Raw genomic sequence first — 9,717 nt, forward strand, 5'->3', positions numbered from 1 at the left:
CATTAGCGAATGGTTACTGTAGCACCACATTGTCAAATCATTGACTAATTAGACTTAATAGATTCGTCTCGCGATTTAGCCTAGGGGTTGTGCAATTAGTTTTGTAATTAGTCTATGTTTAATACTCCTAATTAGTGTTAAACATCCGATGTGACAGGGGTTAAAATTTAGACCATACCTCCCAAACACCCTCCTGTTCAATTTCATGAGGCAACGGAGTGAGCATGGGAGACAGCAAGAGACTGTGGGTGCGAGTTTTGTATCGGCTGACGACACGGATGTCGTATATTGGCAGAAGGAAGGAAGTAGGGAAGGGCGCTCGTCGCATGAAGATTTTTTTTCACCCTTAGGAATATTTTGATTGCAGAGAAGGGTCACAAGTTTGGGGGATAAATCAAATCAGACTTTTAAGCGGTGGGCTACACTTTTGTGTATATTTAATAATCGAGCATTTAACCACTCAACTTAGGAAACTACGTCGACTTTACCGTACTATACAACTTAACAAATTTTAGATTTAGAAATACACTCCTGGAGTTTGTGGATTTTCTTGTAAGTTGACGCATTATAAAAAAAAATTCTAGCACAAGTTCATATGGATGAGTGTCGTGCTCGTATGCAAACACATACTTTATTTTCAAAAAATACTAGCAGGTCCTAACTAGTTGTCACAGTGTCCTTTGTTCCACCAACCGGTAACCAGTATATTCTGCAAGTAGAGAATCATATAGGATTATGATGTAGATTTACCCTTTTTTTTTCCTCAACCGAAGTATTTACCATGAAAACGAGAGGCTAGCTGCATGCTTGATTTTTGAAATTGAGGTGGTTAGGTTTGGCCTAATGAGCATGCTTATAAAAATTTAAGCCCTCAATGTATCTCGTGCGGTGCCGTGCTGTCCACTTGGGAGGTACACAAGCAAAATTAAACAATGGAGGCTACTGCCGCGAAGCTCATCGGCAGGGAAAAGATCACGGGCGCCACCGCGGCCCTGTTCGCTGGTTCCGTCGAGGTCCCTGAGAGGTTCCTCCGAACCAAGGAGCTCCAGGCAGCCGGTGTGGTCGTCGGCGACGACGAGACGTTCAAGCTGCCGGTGGTAAACATGGCAAAGCTTCTTGATCCGGAGCTGTCGGCGTCGGAGACGGCAAAGCTTGGCTCCGCCTGCAGAGGCTGGGGTTTCTTTCAGGTCAGCCAGGGTGGTCCTGTCCAGAATATCATCCTGTACGATGAAATTTATGTTCTCCTCACATACCAAATTCCTTTTATTCTGTAGTTAACAAACCATGGCGTCGACGAAGCAGCGACGCAGCTGATGAAGGACAGCACTGCACAGTTTTTCAACCTGCCACTTGAGAGCAAGAACACCGTGGCAGTCCGAGAAGGCGGTTTCGAAGGATTTGGCCACCACTACAACGGATCCTCAAGCGATAAGCTGGACTGGGCAGAGAACCTGTTCCTCTACACGCAGCCAGTCCAGGACAGGGACATGGAGTTCTGGCCTGCTAACCCACCCACCCTCAGGTACGTCCATTTTCTCCATTGCACGACTCCATTTCCATCGGATCATATACCTTCGAGGCCTGATCGAGGCATGAACGGCGGCTCAACCGATTGCATCGGCGGTGGCAGGCACGCGCTCGACAGGTACTCCGTGGAGATGACGGACCTTGCAAGGCGCGTGCTGGGTTTCATGGCGGCCGACCTCGGGGTCAGTCGGGACGCGCTCCTAGGCGCCTTCTTCAGCCGGGACGACCACGACGACGACACCCTGAAGCCCAAGATGCAGAGCGTGGCGATGCACCACTACCCTCCGTGCCACCACGTGGACAAGGTGCTGGGCATCGCCCCGCACACCGACACGCTGGGCCTGACCTTCCTGCTGCACGCTGACGACACGCCGGGCCTGCAGATCAAGAGGGGCGGCAGGTGGTTCCCCGTGCGGCCGCTACCGGGCGCCTTCGTCGTCAACGTCGGCGACATCCTCGATGTTCTCACCAACGGCGCCTACGCCAGCGTCGAGCACAGGGTGGTCCCGGACGCCGAGAGGGGTCGCACCACCGTGGCGACGTTCCACGACGCGTGTGTCCGAGGGCAGGTGGCGCCGCTGCCGGAGCTACTCGGGGTAGGAGGCGGAGAGGTGGCGGCACGCTACAGGTCCATCGGGAAACTTGAGTTCAGGAAGGGCAGCGCCAGAGCCACTGCCCAAGGGACTCGGTTCCTGGACACCATCAGGATGTAAACAAACCGCAGCTACATTACTTGGATTGTTGACACTGTCCAAGCTGAATTGGAACAGAATTTGCCAAGAATTGTATCTGATGGCCGAGAAGAATGACCAACACATGCTCATCTACGAATGAGTCTTCCCTTGGCCGATAAGTTTTGTGGAAAACTAAGTTAATCCACGAACGCCGGAGAACAGTGACAAGTCGATGCAGGAATGCAGCAAGTGTCCTTGCACTTTTTTTTTTTTTTACGAAGGAACGCAAGCAGCGAACTGATGCCATTAGAAGAGTGGAACATATGCAGCGGTATGGACTATGGAATAATACGCAACAAGCTGTTCAATATGTCATTAGCTTTCTGAATCAATACGTATGTGACCTTTCCCGTAATAACATATTATATCAAGTGTAACTAACGTTTTTTTAAAAAATTATTATGTGGATACTGCTTAGTTTTCTAGTACACTTTTAAATTACACGCAACTCAACTTTAGTAAAAAAATTACACACGCGCGTCACGAGCCAGCGGAAACAAAAGGCTTCACGACACTCGAGTGGGACAAATTAATCTAGATAACCGTAGCCCCCTTCAGGGCTTATCCTGACAGGGCTTATCCTGACCGTTGGTAGAGCTTCAGCTCCAGCTTCTCCTGACTCCTCTGGCTCCTTTGATAGGGCTCCAGCTCCGACTTCTCCTGCAGCTCTAACTGAAGCCCTACCAAACACTTTGTAAAAAAACAGCTCCATTTCTAGAACACCAAATGAGCCAGAGCCATTGCCAGAGCAAAAAACAAGTGGCTCCTCTAGATCCTCCCCATTTTAGGAGCCGGAGCCGTACAAAAGGCACCTAATCAAATCAACTAGCTAACTACTGAGCCGACTATCACAACACCAAATAAATCCAAGAGAATATGAATTATGAAACTACGCATCTTCTGTATCTACGAAACCATGGGTCGACTAAGCAGTAATCCAGCAGACGAAGACACTAGCATCGTGTGTAGTTTGTTCTTGCGGTCATGAAAATTTTGAATAATGGGCATTGGCCATACTTGTCTAGTTGTTAGTTAAGTGCAATATCCATATACTGAAAACAATCACTATTTGTTACTTAGCAAAATTCCATTGCTAGAGCGTGTCAAAAAAATACCAACTGCAAAGTTACCCAGGACCTGCAGAAAATGTGTTCATACCAACTCCTTGCATGAACCAGCCACTGCTCCTTGGTACTCATGAATCTCTTCAACTGGTATTCATGCATCTGGATCTGGGAGGGTCTACCAGCCAGCCCAAGTCAATTTGTACAAATTCTGGAGAACATGCTACAAGAACATTACCAAGTACATGATGAAGACACTCCAATGGAACCACTGTCCCTCACAAAGCAACAGGCGATGCGGTAACAAATGCAGAACCACTCATCGCCCGCAGTAAAGCTGAGTGAGGCAATTCATGTAGTCACCTTTGAACCAGGAGCCAGCACAGGTAGCTAGGCCTGCTGTGAAGGTGACAATCATGCATAAACAAGCTGAGTTAAATTGAATTTATCATAAGCAATGGCAGAAGAATTACATAATCACAATCAAGGAGTACAAACGGCGGAACAGGGCTAAACTTTTCACGTCCAAAGTTATATTGCTGTGCAAATATTGTCAACGTACAACAGGACTGATAACATTTACATCAGTATTCAAGCAGCAGGGGCTACATCTACTGAAGCTGAGTGATGATTCACTTCACTGAGACTTGGCAACAGGCTCCAGCGCCTCGATCATGACAACACTATTTCCCCTGATAACCTGCAGATGAACGCTGGTCAGCATATGATGATGTATATAACCAATCCAATCTGAAGTACATGTTAAAATTACTAACAACACTCAGCAAAAGGTAACCTACCACCATTCCAATATCAGTCTTGTCATTTCCATTGACCTCAACAGTGTTATCCACCACCAGATTCATGAACTGATCAAATCCTCGGAGTGTGCCAATAACAACACGGTTTGCATTCAGCTTGACTGGAGAAATGATCAAACAGGAAAAAATTAGCCACTAAATATTTGTAAACCACTATGAACATCTTCTAGTCACCTAACAGTCATTAACAAACACATTGAACTGCCCAGAATACTTTAAACAAGTATTGCTGGTTAAAAAAACTAAACTAAAAATGAGCAGCAGGCATATCACACTTTGGTTGTGCTAGTTACTATCACATTTCACACTATGCAGAAGAATTGCTTCTTTCCAGTGGATTGAATTTGATGCAAAATTCATAAAGCCAAAGTGGTTCTTACAAAAAAAACACTTGGAAAGTAAAGTATGATTTGTTTCTGGCCACCAGTTTGATAGAGCTATTCAGACCACGAACAGCAGCTATCGGATCCCTGAAATGTAAATTCAAAAAGGTTGATATGGCAGCCTATCAGAGTAACTATGACAATAAAAAGCCTCATTTGGAACTTAATCCATAGCTTTTTGAAATATCATCATCATGTAGGGCAGCCATCCATCACAGATCAACAAAAGAAACAAGTATGAAAACTAATGAGAAAACATGACAGTAGACCTTAATGTCTACTCACCACTCTCTATCATAAACATGAATACAGAGTACCAAAAGAATTGCAACTATCAGAAGACTGACCTCAATACAGTATACCATTCTAAAGATGAAATGAAAAAGCGAGTGTTCATGCCCTATCAGAGTAACTATGACATTAAGCTTCATCTGGAGATAAATCCATAGCTTTGATATAATGTTCATCATATAGGGCAAAATACGAAATCACAAACGAAGCACATAAAAGATGCATAATCATCATGCATGATCAGCCTTGAAAACAAACTAGAAACACAAGATTTTTAATGATGCAACTGCAACTCCTGGAGAAATAAAATAGAATTTGGTTCAGCTAAGCTAACAAGGAGCAAATATCACATCTTCCCCACTTGGTGGGGAGATTAAGGGATGTTTTGGATATCACATTCCCCACTATTGAAGTGCTGCGAGTGAGAATGTGGTATAGTTAGTCGATTTACTCAAAAACCGGGTGCCGCCTAATCACCAATCGCTAAGATTAAACATACTGGGCACGCACGTTCCGTCTTTAACATCAAAGGAAACCTTATTCACACAAGAAACTTCTCGGAGGCATAACGACAGGGAAACTATTGGGATTTGTGATTTGAAGTCGAGAGATTCACTTACTCTGAAGCTTCTTGTCCATGTACCTGCGACGCCACAAGAGACAAACCAAAATCAGCATAAAGGAGCGGAATAGACCAAGATCTAACTATGAACAGAGTCAGATGCTGCGAGCGCTTACTTCTTGAGATCCGGAGGCTGCCCCGATCGGCTCATGGCGGCTACCTAGCCTCGAACGCGGGACGGGTGTAGGGAGCTCTGGGAGCTTCGCCCGGCCTTCTCCTCGAGACGAAACCCTAGCAGCAGCCGAGGACCCGAAGCGGAAGCGAGCAGTCCAGCTTTAAAAGGGGCGGGCGGGGAGGTCAGGGTAGGCAACAGCCAGCCGCCGCCGCCTCCATCTCCAAAACCCTAACGCGATCGAGACGTTGAGGGCTTCAGGCCGTAGGTTTGAGTAGTCATGTGGGCCGTCAACGAGCTCCAGCTGCTGTTTGCAGGAGGCCCATGAGCAGCTCGTCCCTGTGGGCTCCAAGAATTGGAACGGCCCAAGATCAGCATCCGCCGGCCCATCGCATCCACCGCCGCTCTCGATGTGAGGGAAAAAAACAGCCTACATGAATTATCACCCCCAACAAACTACGTGTATACATTGAATATGTTACTGCAGACTGTTAGTGACGCTTTACATATCGGTGTTCCAAGTGTTATCTAACTACTATCGCATCATCTTGAAAACAAAGAAAGCCGAGTGTTGTGCTGCTGTCGTCACCATTCACCAAACTATTGAATCGGTTTCACAAATTGTTGCATTCTCCAACCGCTAGCACATCAGCTTTTGCTTCCAGCACACAGGTCATTGCAGTCTTCGTGATAATGGTTTGTAGGATTGTCTCATTAATGTGTTTCTATTCTGGCACCTTGTTTAGAACTAAACCATAACTTTAAATCTTTCTTACACTGATGGAAAACCCACCTTTAGCTCCGGTTGGATAGAGTCATAGATCCCGAAAATCTAATCGAGACTAAGTTTTCGAGATAAAAGAGGGGGTTCTTTAGTTCCGGGTCATTACCCCCCCTTTAGTTCAAGAAAAAGTGCCCTGCTCCGCTCCGCCGGGCCCATGCTAGACCCGCCAGGCTCGCGCCGGCTGGCCGCCCGCACGTGCCCCCGCGTACCACTCGGCTTGAAAGAGGAGAGAAGATAACGGATGGGAGAGGAGGAAAGAAGATAAGGAAGGGGACAGCAGGAGATAAGGTGGAAAGAGAGAGTGGGGGAGATAAAGACTCCGGGAAAACATTTAGTCTCGATTGGAATTACCAATCAGGACTAAAGGAGAGCCTCTAGTCGGTTGTGTTTTCAACCGGGATAAAAAGTCCCCTCTTCCACTAGCTGTTACAACCGGGACTGAAGGAGACTCTTTAGTCCCGGTTCCCAGTTGGTAATTCCAACCGGGACTAAAGGGAGGGCCTTTAGTTCCGGTTGTATTTTCAACCGGAATAAAAAGGTCTATTACAATCGGGACTAAAGGTGGCTCTTTAGTCCCGATTGATATTACTAACCGGAACTAAAGAACTCCCGTGGCTGACTATCGGTGGTGGATTTTTGATCCGGGATTAAAGATATTTTAATCCTGAGTCTAAAATTAACCGGAACAAAAGTTCCTGGATGGAAGATCATATGCTTCACTTGAGTCTTAAAATCTTCATGCGAGCCACGGGCCAAGCGCGCGGGACAAATTAGCATACGTGTTCGATATTATCTGCTTGAGTATTAAAATCTTCATGCGAGCCGCGCGGCAAACAATTAACTAGTTCTTACTCTTAAACAAAAACCACATTTTATAAGCCTATTAATCCCACTCCCATCCCTTTGACCAACAAAATCGTGCCGTGCCGCGCCCAATTAGCAGGTACTAACGCGGAGTGCAATGGAGGCTGCTGCCGCCAAGCTCATCAGCAGGGATAGGATCACGGACGCCGCCGCGACCTTGTTCAGCACCAACTTCGTCAAACAGATCCCTGAGAGGTTCATCCGGACCGACGAGCTCCAGGCAGCCGGCGCGGTCGTCAGCGATGGTGAGGCGTTCGAGCTGCCTGTGGTCGACATGGCAAAGCTCATGGATCCGGAGTCGTCGGCGTCGGAGACGGCAAAGCTTGGCTCCGCGTGCAGAGACTGGGGTTTCTTTCAGGTCACGATCGATCTCCGTTTTCCCTCGCATATTATTGTGACATATCAAGGGATCAAAAATTCTCCGTGAATTGCGTGAAACTTTGATCTTTTGTCATAATCGAAATCACTGTTCATCCTACTCACCGAAAGATCTGCCTTTTTAACTCAAATTTCACCTAAAATTTCGCGATGGAAACCGAAAAATGCCAAAAAAAACAAAATTTAAAACCCTCATATGAGCTACTTATGAGCTATGATACTTATGAGCTATGATACCTCCTTCCCCGTAGCTGACGAGCCATGGAGTTGACGAGGCGGTGATACAGCGCATGAAAGAAAGCGCTGCAGAGTTCTTCAGCTTGCCACTGGAAAGCAAGAACGCCATAGCGTTTCAAGGGGGCGGCGACAAGTTCCAGGGGTTCGGCCACCATTTCAGCGGTGGGTCATCGGCTGGTAAGCTTGATTGGGCAGAGTGCGTGCTCCTCGTCACGCAGCCAGTCCAAGGCAGGAAAACGGAGCTGTGGCCTGCTAACCCGCCATCATTTAGGTCTGTGTGGCTGTGTGTTCATGTCCATTATCATGCATCCTCGTTCCGACCAGTTTCCTTTTATTCCATTCAGTAATTTTCTAGTCTAATTCATCTTCTGCTCCATGATGGATTCCGCCAGAGGCACGCTTCACAAGTACTCCATGGAGATGACGGGTCTTGCAAGGCGGCTGCTCAGATTCATGGCGATTGACCTTGGCGTCAGCCAAGAGGCCCTCCTTGACGCCTTCTTCAGTGGGGACGCCGAGAAGGGGCAGAGCATGGGGATGCACCACTACCCTCCGTGCCGCCACCCGGAGAAGGTGCTGGGCATCCCACCGCACACCGACGGGCTGGGCCTGACGGTGCTGCTGCACGCCGACGACACGCCGGGCCTGCAGATCAAGAGGGGCGGCAGGTGGTTCCCCGTGCGGCCGCTCCCGGGCGCCTTCGTCGTCAACGTCGGCGACATCCTCAATGTTCTCACCAACGGCGCGTACGCCAGCGTCGAGCACAGGGTGGTCCCGGACGCTGAGAGGGGCCGGACCACCGTCGTGGTGTTCCAGGATGCTTCCGTTGATGGGATGGTGAAGCCGTTCCCGGAGCTCCTCGGGGGAGATGAGGCGCAGGCACGCTATAATTCCATCGGGAAGCTTGAGTTCACCGAGGGCCACTTCAGAGCACTGGGCGAAGGCACACGGTTCCTAGAGAGCCTGAAGAAGTAGAATGCTCGTTTCAAAAGAAAAGGTAGAATGCACGCACCAGCTACAGGTGCATCCAAGATCTCAACACCGAAGCAACTTCTCAAGAAAGAGCTGTGTACGTGCTCCTTTGTTGCTTGTGTCTCAAATCAAGTTCTCAAAGTGATCTCCATTCCAGAATACAAAAATAAAAGCATCCTTGTTTTGTAAATTGTAATGTGCAATGTACCTTTGATATTCTTTAAGGCCTTAAGATAATTATCAGTATCTTTAAGGTTAAAAACCCAGGATATTGGGATCATTTAAGACGTTACTAAAAGCTGCTGAGCGGTGAACTGATGGACTTCGTTCAACCCATGGCAGCATATATAGTCCAGGGATCAGAGGCAGGATGGAAGGAGGCAGCGGGCATCCTAAAATTTCAATTTTGATTGATTATGGCGCGTCCATGAAAAATTGATTTTTGATCTCTCTTTGAGCGGGCTACTAAATCTCCATGGAGAATTTGGAAGCGGCACGAGGATTTCGGCTATTTTGGCTGGTGCGGTTTCTTTCGTCTGGGCGTGTGAAATTTCGCAGAGGAAGAGGCGATGCGTGGATGGTAGGTGCGGCAAGGGAGAGACGGGCCAGGTTAAGTGGGAGGGAGCGATCAGTGCACCGTGGGATACGAAGCGCTTCCCTGGAGCGCTGGATGGAACGAAGTAACTCAGCCTAGCTAGCTCATTTGTTGATGCTTCAACGGAGGAGATTAACTTCTCATTTGTCTCTGCGTTGGTCGCTTACGTGCAGATCAATCGTGGACGGAGGGATTAAATTAAAGTAGCATGAGAACTTAATTAATTAGCACATGACTTTTCCTATGTCTTTTTCTGAGTACACCCTCACTAGCGAGGTGCACCTAGTACACCTATACAACTAGCTTGAAGAAGTAGCTCGTAGCATCGTGACA

At 47.6% G+C, this 9,717-nt stretch overlaps 3 protein-coding genes across 3 annotated transcripts; 2 read left to right on the plus strand and 1 right to left on the minus strand.

Moving 5' to 3' along the window:
• Positions 1-9: 9 nt before the first annotated feature.
• LOC117838337 (S-norcoclaurine synthase 1) lies at positions 10-2,380 on the plus strand. The gene is made up of 3 exons (XM_034718328.2): positions 10-1,187; positions 1,275-1,522; positions 1,631-2,380. The coding sequence occupies exons 1-3, from the start codon at positions 933-935 to the stop codon at positions 2,238-2,240; spliced, it is 1,113 nt and encodes a 370-aa protein (XP_034574219.1). The 5' UTR covers positions 10-932; the 3' UTR covers positions 2,241-2,380.
• A 1,375-nt stretch (positions 2,381-3,755) lies between these two features.
• Positions 3,756-5,764, minus strand: LOC117838339 (probable small nuclear ribonucleoprotein G). The gene is made up of 4 exons (XM_034718333.2): positions 5,559-5,764; positions 5,441-5,463; positions 4,126-4,247; positions 3,756-4,025 (listed from the first exon to the last, which is right to left on the minus strand). The coding sequence occupies exons 1-4, from the start codon at positions 5,591-5,593 to the stop codon at positions 3,963-3,965; spliced, it is 243 nt and encodes an 80-aa protein (XP_034574224.1). The 5' UTR covers positions 5,594-5,764; the 3' UTR covers positions 3,756-3,962.
• A 1,413-nt stretch (positions 5,765-7,177) lies between these two features.
• On the plus strand, positions 7,178-9,076 carry LOC140220023 (protein SRG1-like). Its single transcript, XM_034718331.2, has 3 exons — positions 7,178-7,560; positions 7,832-8,088; positions 8,210-9,076. The coding sequence occupies exons 1-3, from the start codon at positions 7,300-7,302 to the stop codon at positions 8,790-8,792; spliced, it is 1,101 nt and encodes a 366-aa protein (XP_034574222.1). The 5' UTR covers positions 7,178-7,299; the 3' UTR covers positions 8,793-9,076.
• The last annotated feature ends 641 nt before the right edge of the window (positions 9,077-9,717 follow it).

Source organism: Setaria viridis, chromosome 9 (genome assembly GCF_005286985.2).
Source record: "Setaria viridis chromosome 9, Setaria_viridis_v4.0, whole genome shotgun sequence".
Taxonomy (NCBI): domain Eukaryota; kingdom Viridiplantae; phylum Streptophyta; class Magnoliopsida; order Poales; family Poaceae; genus Setaria; species Setaria viridis.

Excerpts from the sequence above, each read along its gene's own strand:
- LOC117838337 (XM_034718328.2), top strand. The coding sequence starts at position 933 with ATGGAGGCTACTGCCGCGAAGCTCATCGGCAGGGAAAAGATCACGGGC. Across the intron at positions 1,188-1,274 it reads GAGGCTGGGGTTTCTTTCAG|TTAACAAACCATGGCGTCGA; the intron begins GTCAGCCAGGGT and ends TTTATTCTGTAG. Across the intron at positions 1,523-1,630 it reads GCTAACCCACCCACCCTCAG|GCACGCGCTCGACAGGTACT; the intron begins GTACGTCCATTT and ends CGGCGGTGGCAG.
- LOC117838339 (XM_034718333.2), bottom strand. The coding sequence starts at position 5,593 with ATGAGCCGATCGGGGCAGCCTCCGGATCTCAAGAA. Across the intron at positions 5,464-5,558 it reads CAGCCTCCGGATCTCAAGAA|GTACATGGACAAGAAGCTTC; the intron begins GTAAGCGCTCGC and ends GTGGCGTCGCAG. Across the intron at positions 4,026-4,125 it reads AGACTGATATTGGAATGGTG|GTTATCAGGGGAAATAGTGT; the intron begins GTAGGTTACCTT and ends GTTCATCTGCAG.
- LOC140220023 (XM_034718331.2), top strand. The coding sequence starts at position 7,300 with ATGGAGGCTGCTGCCGCCAAGCTCATCAGCAGGGATAGGATCACGGAC. Across the intron at positions 7,561-7,831 it reads GAGACTGGGGTTTCTTTCAG|CTGACGAGCCATGGAGTTGA; the intron begins GTCACGATCGAT and ends CCTTCCCCGTAG. Across the intron at positions 8,089-8,209 it reads GCTAACCCGCCATCATTTAG|AGGCACGCTTCACAAGTACT; the intron begins GTCTGTGTGGCT and ends GGATTCCGCCAG.